We start from the raw sequence: 18,539 nt of genomic DNA on the forward strand, positions 1-18,539 counted from the left end.
CAGGCAGCTATCAGTAGTCAGGAAGTAAATACACAAAATAAAACATACGTATACTTCCTCTGAATTAGGTTTCAGCACTTTTCTCCTTTCCCCTTCTGAATTTTTAAATGTGACAAATTTTCCAGTATTTTCAAGTACTTCAAGGAAGTTTTTATTTTATTTTTTTGTATCAACACTATTATAGTACTATTCAGTTGTGAATGGTCAGCATTTTTTTTATTGCTTTTTATTTTCTAGTAATGAGGATACATGTTTTTGTAGTAATATATAGTCTAGGGTAATGGTAAGTATAAAGAGTGAGTGCTAAGCTGGTTACCTTCCTTTTCAGTTCTTTGTGTGGTAGTTCAATCTCTCTTTGGCCAGCCTTCCTTTTGTGTGTATTTGTGTTTTATTGAGTAATTGTTTTTCTAAATTATATACAGTTTAATTCAACTATTTATTAACTATATTGTGCATTATTATCCAGGAATCTGTTGTTTACAGTGCTGTTTACAGATATAGTTATGGTAACATATTTTTAAGGCTTGCATGCAATTAGCATCTCTTGTTCTTGTATAATTTTTGTTTTGCTAGCAACTTGGCTGCAAGATTTTTCTAAATAATTTTTACTAGTCTAACACCTAGTGGCATTGCTCTGCATGATTTGTTAGTGTCCCTAATACTAACATATGCCTTGTGAGTGTCATTGTCCTAAAATGTTTTGGATCAATTAGAAACCAAGTCTATTAGTCTACATGACTATCTACAGTATATTCCTATTTTGATACTCAAATTTTACTTCTTGTACTGGAGGCTACAAGGATTTTACATTTACTTTTTCAGATTTTGGTATCTTCAAGCCCATCCCATAACTCACTACAGGGCTATCTTATATAGTATAACTTCTTGAATTTGGTATCTTTAATCTCTTACTGTATTCTGCTGAAGGCACTATGTCTCAGGATTTCTAATTATTTGCAAATTACCTACTGCTAATGACATTGTACTGCAGGATTTATGAACTGATCAATTTAATTTCATTGTAACTGTGCCTCAATCCATGTGATTACAGAGCTACCCAGTAATATTTGCAGCCCCTTTATGGCCAGTTTTGAATTAAGAGACCCTCACTACCATTGTAGTTATTGTTGAGATCAGGTATGTATTCCCACAACTGACATGCTCTGTTTGCTGTATCTGGCTGCTCACACAATGGAGTTGTACTTCAGCAGAAATAGGATTAAAAATATTCCAGTGTTCTTTTGGTGCCGTGTTTCTTCAGCATCAGCGACTTCTCTAATTTCCAAGATCACTAACGATGCTGCTTCATGAATTTTTGATGCTTCTTTGGCAAAAGTTCACTCCTTTTCAAACAACCCTCAGCACTGCTCCAAAGCTAGCTCTTCTTGCTGGGTGCACCAGTGATGATGACTTTCCCTCACAATTTGAAGAATTCATCTAAAGCATTATAAAATTCAGGATTAGATCAAGGAGATTATTCAAAGCCTAACTGCTGTGACTTCACTGTCTTCTTTTAACCCTTCTCACATCCACGATCATGACTCCCTTGTGCCTTTCCAAATTCCACACTGAAGACAATCATGGTTACCACTCAAGTAAAGTTTCACACCAGAACTCTCAGCCCAGTTCCTGCAACTGACCTTGCTGCCTCTTCTCAAGCTTTGGAATCCTTCTGCTGTCTCAAGCTGGGCACTAGCACTGATTCACTCCCTGCAGTCTGGAACATCTGTCACTGAACCATGGAAGATCAACAGAAAGGAAGGGACTATTCTAGAATGAGGATGAGAGTCAAAACCCTTCCACAATCCAGCAATGCTTTGCAAGTTCATACTTCAGAATGGTTGAGAGATGGACTGCACCAAACCCATGGCCCTTCTTGCTCTGCCTCTTGCCATGGAAACCTCTGCCAAGAATGATTCTACCCCGTTTGCTGGATTCTGTCTTTTTTCACTTGCAAACAGTAGGCTATTATAAACAACCTAGAAGTAAGAGGGTTTGCTCTGCCTCACCAAAAGATCTCCTGTATTTCATGTGGTGAAAATAACACTGCCATAGAAAACATATCGCAGAAACTCTGAAGTCAGACCAGGATAGGAACCTTTACTACGTCTTCCATTTTTCCAAATAAACGGCCACATTGCAGTATTCAAGGAGAATATGGATTTCGTAGTTTCAAAGGAACATATACCACTGGGTTTAAACTCACACTCTTACCAGAACTTACTCTTACTGCTGATTCTTGAAGGCTGGATGCAAACAACTTTTCTATGAGATTAGTTAGTATGAACCTGCAAAGATTCATCTTTGATAGGATAACATGGACAAATCACTTTATTTTTAAATGCAAGGGAGAACAGCACAAATGTTTCCTCTGCTAAACATTAACTATATTTTTACAAATACAGTAGAGAAAGAAAAAATTAAATGGAAATGTAATATGAGACAGACAGTTGGAATTAGTTTTCTAGGGGCATTTGTTAAGAGATGGTTTCGGGGCTTGCAAGGGGAATAACTTCTGATAACAGAGGTGGCATTTATTCCTATGCCCTTCCATAAAAAATTCATCTATGACATAACAGCTAGCAAGTCGAAGATACAACAATCACGAGTATCTTAAAGCTAGCTTCTTTCTTTATGAAGATGTTGCAGCTCTTTAAGGGGCATGAAGTAATCCTTGTGGGAGGGATGACATCACTGGAGGTGGCTCTCTATGGTAAGCCTAGTCATGGCTGTTATACTAGTCAGCACCAGATTCCCAAACCCATAGGGCATATTACAGGGAAGTTTGGCTTCCCTGGGGGATTAATAAGGGTCTTATATAAGCTGCTGCTTTAGCACATGTGAAGATTCCCGAGACAATAAAATAGCCCTTACTCTTGTATAAGAGAAAACAAATTGGCTAAGGAGATTGGATTTTGGAACTGAAAAAAATGGTCTGGAAATTAAAATCCTGAGAACATAGGCTGTCTTGGGAATATGTCATTGTCAAAATTCATAAACTGGACAATATCCAGGTGTTGTAAAGGTGATATACAAATGGGAAATTAGAGTGATATGACTAAAGGTTCAGATATGACTATACAAAAGGAGAAACAAAAATAAAAATGGGAGCACGTTGTTTTGCCATAATTCATTCAGCTCTAAAGAGCATGACTTCCTACATGTCTGCCAAGAGTGCCAGGCTTAGCAATGTATTGAAGGGAAGGATAATGACCAAGCCAAAACTAGCCTTGATCTACAAAATTGTTTCTTTTGATGAAATATTGCAATGGATCAGTAAGATTTTCAGCCATGACCAATATGAAAGGGTGGAAAAAAAAACTGCACCTGAACCCAGGTCCAAGCCTAAATCTGAGTCTCTCTTCGCCTCAATTTTACACTTTCTACATCCATCATCTAAGCAGAATTACTACAGTGACATTATGACCCTATCTTGGAGGTAAAGAATCCTCCACAGGTTTCAATAAGTGCAAGGTTTTGCCGATGCTTTCACCTTTTTTCCTTTTACCATTTATACAAGATGTCATGACTGCTCTACTCTTTTCCCAGCTGCTCCTTGCTCTTCGTGTCTTCACGCCACCAAGAGTGACACCAATGAGAGATTCCTGGGTATGGAAAATCTTTGGTGGGGATACAAGATGTAGACAGCCTTCTGTTCTTTGAGGATTGTACACTCTCCAACATTTCTAAGGCCAAGCATCTAGTGGCATACCTGGGTAGAGCTTCAATAATCTTTTTCAAATGATATCCTGCCTGTTTGCCAATACTGTCTGGAGGATGGACACAGCACTGAAGGGACTTTTGAGACTTCTGCCATCTTCTGACACTGAGGATCTGAGTGTGGCCAATGTGATGGGCCCCTCAATCATTTCCCACAAATCTTGTCAAGGTCTTCATGGACAAAGTAGATTCTGCCATGACTTGGGAAGTCTAGGAAGAACTAGGCAACTCTATTCTGTCTAGCTGCCCAAAACTTATAACAAGAAGTAGAGGGCATTTTCAGTGGCCTTCCCTCTTATCACACCCACAGACCTTTCAAAAATCTATACCCCAGTAATTCCATCTTTGCAACACCTCCCTTAACTCCTTCTAGGTTCCAGTCCAATTTTGATCCTTTGAATTTTTTTGGAGCTAGGGTTTTTGGTATTTCTCCTTCCCAGGAGCTTCACTGGTTCCCTCAGGTCATTTCAATCCTACAGGGTTTCAGCTCAGGTCCCTCATGGTTAAGCCACATTGAAAATAATGTGTTCATATTGAAACAAATATATTTTATAAAATCAAAATTCATTTTTCTATACAAACCATTACATTCAACTGAATTATCTACATCAAAATTCTATTACGCTGATGCAACTCCTCATGCTGCACAAAAAGTGAGACAATTTGTAAGAGATCTCTGATGGAAACCTATGAATATGGCACCAAATTACCAGGAGCAGCAGGAATACTAATTCTTTTCTTCTTTTGGGATATGAGTGTCTGTGATCTACATGGACACAGAAACAGCCTCTGCTGAAATTATTCAGTTTGGACAGAAAAAATAATCTTGTTCTCAAAAAATATATTTCAATATTAGGAGTGCTTCAGGCTTAAAAGATGAACTAATTCAGCTTGTAAATATTTCAACAATATAGTACTGCTGAGAAAAACATGAAGAAAATGCAAATAACTAATAATGTACAGTACCTTTCAACATGTTTGTCTGAGCTAAGAATTACTTAGCTTGGAGGTATGCTTGCTGAATAATTTATGTAGTGGTCTGGGTTAATATATAAAAATTCTCACTTTTAAATCACAACTGCAGTTTTTCCAGTCTGAACAAATGATACCTCATTTTATTGGTAATCTTTAGTGGCCCACTCTACCAGTCTATCTAACAGTTATCACCTTACTACTTGGGAGAATGGAAGCAGAATGAATGATGCTTAGGTCATCAGCTGCAAGTTTACAGTCTAAGACAAATTTTACTTTATTAGCTTCAGAATAGAACCAGCTCTACTGATATGTGCCTTATGGTCATTATATAAAAACTGACATATAATTTATATATTTCACATTCCTTAATTAGAAGGAGAGAGACTTAAATACACAAACACTAATCTTTGAAGAGACTTAAATACACTAACACTAATCTTTGATCTTTATCAAATAAAATAAACCTGCCCTCAGGCATATCTAATGCAGTTATGTGATAAGAAGGTTTAATCATTGGTTTAAATGAATTTGAATTTACAACTTATAAATCCAAGTAACAACAACTTCATTAATAAGACAGAAAACTTACATCAATATTCACTTCTGGCTTAAAGGTAAAACGATGAAAAGAAAGATTGTTAAAAATGATGAGAACTGCTATTTATAGAATCATACTTTATAAATCATCAAATATGAAGTATGAGCACTAATCCCTGACAACATGCAAACTATTAAATAGTTTTTAGTTTGGTTAACAAGTCCAAAAATATGTACTGGTACTTTCAAACAAAAAAGTCCCACTTACGTCTAGGTCTCCCACAGTTTTCTTCATCAGAACGATCTAAGCACTGTGGAATTTGGTCACAACGATATTCTTGTGGTATACAAGTTCCATCTACACATCTCCATTCACCAGGTCTACACCCTTCTGCATGCAAATAATGTTTACTCACCTAAGTTATTTAAAAAGGCAACCTTGCAAATTGTAATTCATTTCATAGTTTCCAGAATGCAAGACAGTGGTTTTCTTAATAGAATCTTGTTACATTCTTTTACAATGTATGTACAAAGCCAGTGGATAAATTTAAATCTAAAAGTTTACAACATCAGCAGATATTAAGGATGTTATAATGTGCCCAGATAAACATGTTAGAACAACATCTAATCTCACCTGGACAGTCCTGCTCATCAGAGTAGTCTCTACAGTTATACTGATTATCACACCTGCCTTGTAATGGTATACAAGACCCATCCTTACAACTCCATTCACCAGGGCCACAAACTACAACATAAGATTAGTGCATGCATTAAGCCAACTGGAGAAATTGTTAAACTTTATGACAACAGCAGTCCCAGACAATTACAGTCGGTAGTCATACACGATGACTTTACAAATACAACAGACAGCACAGTATTGTCACTACTCACAGAAGATTCTTGTAATAATGGATGTATGTTGCCAGATTGTTTGAGACAATGAACATAGTGCACTATTAAACACAGTACTGATAAACTGACCAGAAAAATACAAAAAGTAGTTGGTGCTAGTGCTAATTGGCAATGTCACCAAAAAATACACCATGTTAACATCACTATTAACATACCTTCTATATATATCATGTAAATCACATTCTTCATATAAACCCATCAGTCATAAGGAACCCAAATTACCCCTTTAATGCACACAGACATGGCAATTCTGAAGTATTGAAGATGAAAGAAACTGAAAAACTACGATGGTCTGCCTACTCTTAAGCACTTGTGAACCATCAATTTATAAAAACTACCCAGCTCATTCTACTCCAGAGATTAGATCTAACACATTAAGAACAAGAGGAAAGGTCAGCAATTAGTGTATGATTAATGAGTTTTTTAAAAGATATCTTTTATGTTATACAAACTTAATGAAATCACACAGAACCCATTAAACATACAGAGCCTGAATTGCAAGTTAGGCCGGCCAGCAGTTCAGCCATTGGCAACCTTTGCAAAGGTCAGATGGATACAGTGAATCACTTAGGAGCAGACTTTATAGGACCAGTGAATAAATCAACAAACCATTTAAGCAAAATGCAGCAGGAGAAATTCCCAACAGACTATGTATCCTAACAAATGGTTGATGCATGAACCAGGGGACAGAGCAAGAAGAGAAGTTCATTATTTTTCTACCATGGGCATAATAAGTTGCCTTCATCACTAATGGTTCCAATGAGTACATATCTGCTCCCTTGTGCAGAATATCTTAAAGGCAAAAAAGAGGCAAAGACTGACTGACATCTCCAAGGTATTCAAAGGCTATGGGAGTTGATCAGTCCCTACCCCCATACTTTTAAACACCTAGGTCTACATGACAGAACACTTGTTTCAGTCAGGAGGCTAATGAGGTCCTGGACACTGATTCCTCTGCTGACTTTCAAACCCTTGTTTCTTAAATGCCCAGTCTTCTTGATGTCTCTCACAAGGCAGAGGGGAATATCAGTTCACAGTTGGATATCACAGATGGAATGGCCAATGGAGCAGTGGTATACTTTAGTACTGATTATCTGGATCTTTGTGATGAACTAATGAGCAAAAGGCAGTAGCGAGACAGTCATCGTGGTAAAAAAAAAAAAAAAAAAAGGAAAGCTTCTTGAAGCAGTACATAAAGGTGAGACATAAAAGACTTGAGAGGTCCTCTTCCAGTGGCTAGAGTGGGATACAAAAAAATGCCTTTCTCACAGTTATGTTAAGGCAAATGGACATATGACAGATAGTTTCAATATCTGAGAAAAGGATGCTCTATGGCACTGAATGTAGACCAATTATTTCTTCTGAAGATGCAAGTAAAATATGGTTTGCAAGCACTGAAATAGGGGCATCAAGTGGTTGATATTCATCAACTGTATCAATGAAGGAATACACGCCACTTACCTGGAAGAGGCTGAAGGTCAACAGTCAGCAGAAATGAGCAATGGCTGTAGCAGTGACTTCTGAAAACCCTCTAGACCTCAGGCCTCGCTTAATACCCACCAGAATGATATCTTAGGGTACCCTGGTTGGTGTTTAACCTGAAGAAATCTAACTAATTTAGGATCCTCTCCCAGTCTTTTTGTTAACAAGCTGTTTAACCAGAACACATTATTAAAATATCAAATTCTAATAAAAGCAATGACTTTTTAAAGCAATTTGTATTTTTCCCAGCCATTTTGGTAGATATGGAGGATTAGTGGGGGAATAACCCCACTCTACCCAAGCTATCCAGTCACTTTTCCTTCGGCTGTCGTTGAGAGTAAATATATCACTCTTCTCTTCATGTGGCTGCTGGATTTGGATGAGTGGTCTGTTAATTTTCTTATACAACATTAAGAATTTTTTTTTTGTCTTTGTTGCCTTGCTTTTTCTGAAATGGAGAAGAAACATGAGCAACGCCTGTGTGAGAGACATGGATGACTGTGTGGTCCTTTCATGTCTCCAACCTCAGTTGAGCAACAAATGCATTGTTCTTTTTGTAGGGGAAAGCACATCAGTTCTTCCTCTTGTGATGATGTACTGATTGGTCCTCTCCTCAGTGGGAAAAGTTTGTAGAACTGAGGAAGAAGGACAAAAGACATTCACCAGTGTCATCAAAACCCCTGCCCTCATTACCTTAAACACTAAGATATCTTTCAAAAGGTGAGGTACGGCCCATGCCCCTAACTTCATGTGCTACTGAGCAAGAAAGGAGTCTACATTCCTAAGGAGAGGAACTGTAGGCTAACTTGACAGTCTCATGAAGCCAGAAAGAAAGGATACTAAAAACCTTCTTGCACTGAAGGTTCTCATTAGTATGGATAACTTCACCAAGGTGGAGAGATCCACCCCTTCAGTTTAAAAACTTTGAGATAAGGCTGAGTGACAGCCTTATCCTATACAAACTGAGAGGTGCTTTTCTAAGTGAAAATAGATGAAGTCTGCAAACTGCTGAACAGTTAAACTGACCAGAGAGAAACCCCTGCTATGACACCATTCACATAGTAGACATTCAAATATGTTTAACAGTTATGAGATAAGCAATACAGAGAGCTGACTAGTTTCTATATGACAAAGGTTAACAAATAACCATGCACAGGCACTCTTAGGTCTTTTGCCTGTTTTAGGATTTCAGGATTGGCATGTCTGGGATACTGTAAACACAACCGAGCTCCATACGATCAATGGAATTTTATGAACAAATCATACGTGACATCACTCAAAAGGATCTTTTCTGTAACCTACATTACCTTTTATAAATATCGTCTCTATAGATATTTCATAACTAAATATAAATGCTTTAACCCTTCTAAATATAAATGTAGAAGTTTTGCTAATGTTGCGTGAAGTAGAATTTAAGAGAAACTTGAAATAAATACCATGGAGCAAGAATACCTACTTGCAGAGGTCCATACTGCAATGATAACACATTATGAATAACTTACTATCCCTTGAATAGCGTGTCTAGACAATAGCCAGCCTTACCTGGGCAGTTTTCTTAATCAGAAGTCTCTACAATCATACTCATTATTACTCCTTCCTTGTAAAGGAATACAAAACCCAATCCAGCAACTCCATTCACCAGAACCGCATGCTAAACAGAGGGTTACTACTTGCATATATTAGCTGCTATTATCAGTTAGTTAATGAAACCACTAATCCACAACTTCAGTCTCACTAAGCACAGCTGAAGTATTTTTTCCTATATAGTCAATGAGGTTGGGCAGCTAAGTTACAAGAGATCAAGGGGAATGGATTTGGACAGCTAAGTTACAAGAGATCAAGGGGAATGGATTTGGACAGCTAAGTTACAAGAGATCAAGGGGAATGGATTTGGACAGCTAAGTTACAAGAGATCAAGGGGAATGGATTTGGACAGCTAAGTTACAAGAGATCAAGGGGAATGGATTTGGACAGCTAAGTTACAAGAGATCAAGGGGAATGGATTTGGACAGCTAAGTTACAAGAGATCATGGGGAATGGATGAAAAGCATGCATATATAGTAGTAATTTGCATAAATTTTTAATTACCAAAACAATCCCCTGATCTTTTGAATAAGAATTACCAATTCACATCTTCAAGGTATACAGTATCGAACAGGAAATTGTAAATTTTTATAAGGATAAATAACTTGGTAGTAAATTAATCTCAAATCTCTTAAACTCTGGTGTTCCTTTATGAAATACTGATAACAAACTCCATGACAAAATTATGGCTATGATATGATAAGGAAATTGGTATAATTTGGGGGTTAAGTCTTCAGATGGATGTATAAAAGCAATTTAATATGGCATTCTAAAGTAAACTTTCACACACTGCATCTTAAGTTAAGCTACCTATATTCTCAATACAGTACTGCTGATTCCCACTTAGGTTAATGGCCTAGCCTTTCTAATCTAATCAAGTCAGTATGTTAGTAGTGGATTCAGACTTAATTTTCAACATATTCTAATAAGAACTGGTAATCATATTTGTAACAACCATGTTACTTGATTTGTGTACATTTTTTATTTATGCAGACAAAAGAAAATTGTATGCAAAAATGCTAATAAATCAAAAATGTTTTTATATTTATGTAACAGTGAAGAGAGTACTTTTGCAGACAAAAGAAAATTGCATGCAAAAATGCTAATATACTAAAAACTAACATATTTGCATATAATGTTTTACATAACAGATATATATTTACAATACAGCAATCCTAACAATGAACATTACCCTCGGTGCATTTTGCTTACTCTTTATATGGCAAAATAGAATAACCAATGTGCAGATAAGAGATGTGTAAATGGATCACACTGAACAATATATTACTGTCCATATGGAAGTGGATGGGGCATATTTACAGGTGAGGGAACATAATTGTATGTGCATTCTGCTGTCGAATTACTGACATGTAAAATGTTTATCATTTACTGTATCATATATTACTAAATATTTTAATTAACTCACAATCCAAAACTAAATCTTATTTTCAATTGGCAAAAGTCTGATTTATTTCCATGTCTTAGTTCCACTAATCACAATGATCCACACACTGGTATTAGGTCACCATGGCATTTTTGTGGTATACAATATCTATTTTCATACAATACTGTATTTTGAAGAAAATTCATAAATTATAAAGCTCTTCTACTTCATAAGCATTAGTGAAAGAGAACAAGGGTAAATCAAGGAATAAGAATAGGTTCTGTAACTGAAAATCAAACTCTTACTTCAGCTACTTAATAATACTTTGAAGTAAAACAATGTGCTTAGTTGAGCATATGAAGACACAATGTTGAGCCTTACCTGGACAGTTCTCCTCATCAGAGTAGTCTCTACAGTCATACTGTCTATCACACCTTCCTTGTACAGGTATACAAGACCCATCCCTACAACTCCATTCACCTGGTCTACATGCTATAATAAATGATTAATACAGTACATGCTTAAGTCAAATGTATTAATTTTATGCTTTGTTTCTGAAGCAGCCATGCAAATTACAAACTCTTTAATCATTTTATTTTTAAAAAGTATAATACTGTACACAGTTGAGATTATATTAACAATATGTTAAGTTTAATGAAAATAAATTTACGTGGAAAATTTTTAAAAGTAATTTATTTCAAAGATGACTGCAATTTCCTGTTTTTGCAGAGTTTTCTTTCATTTCAAAAACATAATGTACTATCTATAATTAACTGAGATTAATAAAACTATTTTCAGTAGACAAAGACCAACCAGTGGAAATAAACTCACAGCTATTCTAAACTGGATCTACAGCCATCTTTGCCCATGAAGCACAAATACTATATTTATAATATTTTGTTCATGAGTTACAAATCACATCCCATTTTAGCTGGGAAATGAAGAGAACTGATAAGTTTTCTTAGTCTGGGCTGACATTGCCAAGAAGAAGGCACTCAGCTAAATTCTTACTATCTGAATAACTGGATAAGGGATAAGAAAGGGTTAAAGTTAATTTTTCTGGTCTTTCATAGTGGCCACCTATGGTGCAGTGAGCTTAACCCTCTTTGCAACATAAGGTTGTAAAATGTTTAAAGCAGGGAGGAAAAGGTGATTACCAAATTCATGCTACACATATTGTAAGAGGAGGTAATGCTACAAGCTAAATACCAACCAAAGATAAGTCAAAAGTGATTATTAGCAGAATATCAAGTGCAAAATTGGCAAAAATGAGAATGCTGAAATATAATACTGTACAGGCTAATATAATGTATGACTGGGAGAGGTATAAGTTAGTGTACCAGCCACCCAGCTGTCACTGTGTGACTTATCAATAAGGTATTAAGATGCCGGTACATCCCTAGAAAGAAGATCAAGGAAGACTGGCATTTTGCACAGGCTGTCTGCAAAACTTGCTGTTTTATATATGTACTGTATATATATATATATATATATATATATATATATATATATATATATATATATATATATATATATATATATATATATATATATATATATATATATATATATATATATATATATATATATATATATATAATATAATATTCTTACAAATATTTATACTGTTCGACCTCTCTTCATTGATTCAGTAGAAATATAAACAAAAACAAAGAAGAGAAAGCACCAAAGCTTTCTCTGTGTAAAGCAGTTGAGGGAGGCAAGCCAGAACGTTGGCTGTTTTTCAAAACACCAACTGTCATCGATGGATTTGAAGTTGAGTTTAGGGACCTATTCAACAGGGTAGGTTTTACCAGGGCCACCTTTAGTTAAGGTATGCCTTAAGCTCACTTTACTATGACCATACTGGCAAGTTTTTGTCATTTTTCAGGCTACCCGCGGCCATTAAGTGAGAGGAGTCTTCCAAGCAAGCACCCAAGCACTTTGACCCAGCTCATCAATTAATTAATGCTGCCTAGTGAGGTTGCATAAAGTATCCTCCATGGTGTTAATGTAATATCCTTGATGTAAGATACATGCCTTGCAGTCAATTAATGACAAGTGAGAGGTCCTGGAATTCGAAGTGTTATCTGGATATGTCTCTTCCAGAGTTGGGCACGCCTTGGAACCAGATCATAATCTTGTTTGGAGAAGGATTAGCAACAATATACTCAAGTTCTGTGTGTGAAATTGCTTATCTGCGCATCACAAGAGTTCATTGGCTGTTGCGTCATCCACTAATGTATGTTGAATACTGAACTAAATGGGTGAGTAATGTGGTTTATTTAATTCATGTGTTCAGAATAAATCAATATATTCAGTAACCTAATTTCAACTGGCGACAGAATCTAATTACGCTTATTATGTCTTTTTTTGGTAACTTTTAGCCTTAATTGATAGGATTACGTGGGTCTTAGGTAAAGAAAGGCTATATAAATCACAGCATTAATAATTCAACTCATCAGCTGAATTACCCATGTAACAATATATATACAGTATATATATATATATATATATATATATATATATATATATATATATATATATATATATATATATATATATATATATATATATATATATATTATCTAATAAGCGTTCGGACTTTTCTTGCGATTTCCGCTATATAATTTTCCCCAATTTATCGTTAGTCTGGCAGCCTGTATAACCACCCCCATGAGCAAATATCTTAACTCTTTGTCATTGTTAGCTGACAGTGTGTAACTTTGTGAACTGAATTATGGACAACATCCTTGGTTGCAGTGAAGTCAATGTCAGCTATTGCAAGAGAGCAACCTTGTTAGAAAAAGACAGTTTGTTGCATCACTTAGCGGAAGAAAGGCTCAGGAGTGCCAAGGAACGGATAACTTTTAAAAGGATTGTTATGGAACTTCATCAATGCTGATTGGCTCAAAACCCTGATCTGCTTAGGAACGTATCTGAACCAACATCGAACAACTCACTCACCACTAAGCCTTGAAAAAAAAAAAGGATGGCTTTTTGCAGAAAATATTTGAAGTGGACTGAAAAGGATTGGGAAAGGACATGAATCTAACTTCCACATTATTCATAGCGCTGGCAAGATAATGACCCAAAAAATACACAGTGGGAAACATCCAGTGATGGTATGGGGATTTCTCTGGTGGCCTTATATTTTCTCCCAGAGAGTAGTCAATGAATGGAGAGATTTATGAAAATGTCTTGGAAAATGAATGCCAGTAACTTTTGGGCATGCGTTTTATGCAAGATGGAGCACCTTGTCACCGATTTCACAAGGTCACCTCTTTAAATTTAATATTAATCACTAAAACAAGGGGCAACCCTTTGCTGGGCATAAGAGAAACTACACTCTGATGAGAAAACGTCCCTCCCCAAATTGAAGGATGCCATCCGTAAGTTTTGCATGAAGACATGGATGCACAATATTTCAAAGATTTAGCATTCAATAAGAAGGTTAAAAGCTGTACTTAAAAATAATGGAGAAATGTCTAAGTATTGAAAAAATATAAGTTTTCTAAAATTTTCCTTTTATTTTCCTATATCATTGAATTTGTTTACAAATGACCCATATGGGTAATATATATACATATATATATATATATATATATATATATATATATATATATATATATATATATATATATATAATAACTATATATTATATATATCTTATATATAACTGAACTAATGGACAACATGGTTGCAGTGATCCTATGGCTTTCAACCTTGTTAGAAAAAGTTTGTTGCATCTTAGCGTGGCTTGGAGTGCCAAGGAAGCGTCTCTAGATTTCTTCCTGATTGGCCTGCCCGATCTATGGAGCCAGAACAACCACTCACCATTGGGCATAGCCGATAACCTGTCAGGAGGACACTTACGATAATGACCCAAAAGGTTGATTTCTCTGGTGGCCTGATTAAGTGCCAAAAAGAGTGCCAGTATGGCAAGTTATCCGAGTTTATAACGTAAATTAATCATAAAACAAGGGGCACCCTTTGTAGCTTAAGAGAATACACTCTGTGTTAAACGTCCCCTTGCTTATTAGTTTTGCATGTCCTACATGTCGTGCATTTAAACTTACTCCTGTCGTGTTTTCCTTAGTAGTTTGAACCCACAAATGACCCATATGGGTAATATACATACATATATATATATATATATATATATATATATATATATATATATATATATATATATATAACTATATATTGATTTCCTGATTAAACTGGTGTTATATATATATATATATATATATATATATATATATAATTATATATATATATATATATATATATATATATATATATATATATATATATATATATATATATATTATATATATATATATATATATATATATATATATATATATATATATATATATATATATATATATATATATATATATATATATATATATATATATATATATATATATATATATATATATATATATATATATATATATATAATATACAGCAGGTCCTCAACTTATGGCGAGGGATCCGTTCCAGCAGCGCACTGTAATTTGATTTCCTGATTAAGCTGGTGTTTCACCGTTATCAGCACGCTTGATGTTGCATCAACTTACAGCACCGTAAGCACTGCTAACATAATGCCTATTCTTGCCATTAGTGCCGTCAATGGCGTTATGGCACCATAACTTGATGCAACATCAAGCTATGGTGCTGTAAAATGCTGTAAGTTGGTGTCGTGTAAATCGGTGATGTACTGTGTGTATATATATATATATATATATATATATATATATATATATATATATATATATATATATATATATATATATATATATATATTATATAATATCTTGATCTTACACAATTCCAGTTGTGCAAATTCACAGACATGAACTTTTCACTGGAACCTTACTGTCATATGCGATTTTTTCACAGACAGGTGACATTTGTGAATCCTCGAGAGAGGAGAGCAAGAGAGTGAGAGAAATAAGCATTGTCTTACTTAAGAAAGTGAAATTATTTATCAATTATTATATGAGAGAGAGAGAGAGAGAGAGAGAGAGAGAGAGAGAGAGAGAGAGAGAGAGAGAGAGAGAGAGATCAGAGAGAGAGGAAATTCTTACGTTAGATATCAAAAAGATGGAAATTCATGATTTATGAAGAGAGAGAAAGAAAAAAAGAAAAGAGAGAGAGAGAGAGAGAGAGAGAGAGAAGAGTACTAGAAATCCTTTGACATGCTGTGGGCAACGATAGACATATTTGACAGCTTTGCCCTCGTCCCTCTCTTCAAAGGTTTCACAAAAGATCAGGAAATGATATTTGTTTGTTTAAAATAGCAAATAATTTACTGTAGAAATGTATAAATTTTGTAATAACAGTTTTATTATTATTATTATTATTATTATTATTATTATTTGAAAATTAGTACTTATTATTATTTAAATTTTTTATCAACACAACAAATAAACATATACATGTAACCATAATAATTCTCTCATCTCAGTAAGAGATGAGAGAATTTTTATGGTTACATGTATATGTTTATTTGTTTTGTATGATGAATAAATTATTTATCTAATAAGTACAAATTTTTAAATAATAATAATAATAATAATAACAATAACTGTAATTACAAAATTTATACATTTCTATAGTAAATTGTTACATTTTAAACAAATATCATTTCCCAATCTTTTGAGAAACTTTGAAGAGAGGGGCGAGGGCAAAGCTGTCACACATGTCAATCGTTGCCCACAGCGTGTTAGAGGATTTCTAGTACTATCTTTCTCTCTCTATCTTTCATTCTTTTTCCTTCATAAATCATGAATTTTCATCTTTTGATATCTAACTTAAGAGTAACCTACCTCTTTCTCTCTCTCTCTCTCTCTCTCTCTCATGTTATATAATTTAACTTGATATTTCAAGTAAGGACAACTCTCTCTCTCTCTCTCTCGTGTTATTCTCTCTGTCTCCATAATAATTGATAAATAATTCTTTCTCTTAAGTAAGGACAACCCTTATCTCTCTCTCTCTTTCTCTCTCGTTCGTAGTTAGTGCTCACACATTTTTACAATTTATCATTTCTCTGTACGTCTTTACCTGTAGAGTAGATAGTTTAAATTGATCTAATTTTACCAGTACCACCTACGAACTGTGAATGTGCTAGTGTGGCAAATATTATGTTCTAAAACAGACATAATAATTAAGATTTGTATTAGTCCAAATAAAAAACACTGTTTGTTCATGAAAAAGCATTTCCGAACAAAGAGGAAGAGATGTAGAATTAAGAAGTTATTAAAAAGAGGCTGAGAAAAATTCTAAAAATAGGTAGGTCGGAAGGGGAGAGAGAAATTCTCTTCCACCTCTACTGTATTTTTATGTCAACCATCTATTTCTTTTTTTAAAGGTAATGTATTAATCTAATTTTTAAATAAAATTACAGTACTTTAATTCATTTAAAAGTTAGCTTAATCATTTGGGAGCATGATTAGGGTCATATTTAAACTCTATAAGCATTTATTAGCATTTTTAGAAACCATGCCAAACTTATGAGAAAACTCGCCTTGTGCGAGGGGGTTCTGGAACCTAACCTCGTGTAAGTTCGGATGACTGTGTATGTGTATGTATATATATATATATATATATATATATATATATATGTGTGTGTGTGTGTGTGTGTGTGTGTGTATGTATATATATATATAAACATAAAGGTTAAAGTCCTCCCGGGCCTTGCAAGGCTCATAGGGCTGGTGCTGAACTTAGGTTTCTTAGACTGACAGCCAGTGGGGAAGAAGTTCCAATGCCTAAGACATGTGGCCAGTGTTGCTAGGCCCACTGTTTAACACCCATGCCAGGGCCTGGTACCTATTTTCTTACTAAGCTTGGAGAAAAGTAATCATTTACAAAAGCCAAACTATATAATAATGATGATTTATATAAACGTTGTTTTGCTTGCTGTGTCCAGTTAAAGTATACTGTATGTATTATCATAATACAGGTATTGTTATTTTGTTATGGAATATCAACACAGTGATCGTATGCCATTTGCATTGGATATTGTCTGCATTCTCAAAATCTTCGCTGATTGCCATCAATTGTTAGAAGAAACAGAATTCAGGTATACTTTTTCTTGTTAATTAACAAAGTTGGGTTTAAAACGTGCACATTACTTGATTGTAAAGGCTGGATATATGGTTCTGTTTGCAATCAGCTGATGATTAAAAGAATGCCAAGTCTGGTGTACTTTATTTACCAGTCGAGAGTGGGGAAATTGTACTTAGCTTCGGCATTAACCCACCTCGACCATGATAATTCTTTGGTACATTTGGAAGACGCAGCTCTTTTTATGACATTAAAAGAGCTGCGTGTTTCAAACGTACCAAAGAACTATCATGGTCTAAAAAGAGCTGTGTGTTCCAAACGTACCAAAGAACTATCATGGTCAAGGTGGGTTAATGCCGAAGCTAAGTACAATTTCCTCGCTCTCGACGCGTAAATCCAGTACACCAGGCTCGGCATTAATTTATACCTCTCTTGATAGCTCAGTGGTAACGTCGACTGGAGTTGCTGGATGCGCATCTGTGTCGTGGGATCGAGACTCGGCAGTGCCCGTCCATTTATCACTTATAAATTTCCCTTCGGTGATAATTCCCCATCAGGGATATTCCCGAGGCAGCGTGGATTTGATATTAAGTGACATTTGTAGCTTCATGATTATATATTATATATATATATATATATATATATATATATATATATATATATATATATATATATATATATATATGTGTGTGTGTGTGTGTGTGTATAAATATATACTATAAGGTGTTATAATATATAAAACCATTCTACAAGTGTAATATGTATCCCTGTGAAATTTTTGATGTTTTGCTTGCAGATTCGTCATTAGTTGTGATGATGTGATTTTAAAATGTCTTTTCTTACAGATAAATTGTGTATCATGTAA

General features: G+C 34.8%; 1 protein-coding gene across 1 annotated transcript in view; it reads right to left on the reverse strand.

The window, feature by feature from the left end:
- The window catches only part of trol (terribly reduced optic lobes), a 1,293,721-nt gene that overhangs the window by 615,574 nt on the left and 659,608 nt on the right, over window positions 1-18,539 (reverse strand). Inside the window, exons 28-30 of the mRNA XM_067129897.1 lie at window positions 10,976-11,086; window positions 5,867-5,977; window positions 5,501-5,623 (exon numbers count right to left, since the gene is read on the reverse strand). Of these exons, the coding sequence (XP_066985998.1) occupies window positions 5,501-5,623; window positions 5,867-5,977; window positions 10,976-11,086 (345 nt within the window). The remainder of the gene's footprint in view (window positions 1-5,500; window positions 5,624-5,866; window positions 5,978-10,975; window positions 11,087-18,539) is intronic.

The sequence above is a fragment of the Macrobrachium rosenbergii genome, chromosome 3 (genome assembly GCF_040412425.1).
Source record: "Macrobrachium rosenbergii isolate ZJJX-2024 chromosome 3, ASM4041242v1, whole genome shotgun sequence".
NCBI classification, from domain to species: Eukaryota; Metazoa; Arthropoda; class Malacostraca; order Decapoda; family Palaemonidae; genus Macrobrachium; species Macrobrachium rosenbergii.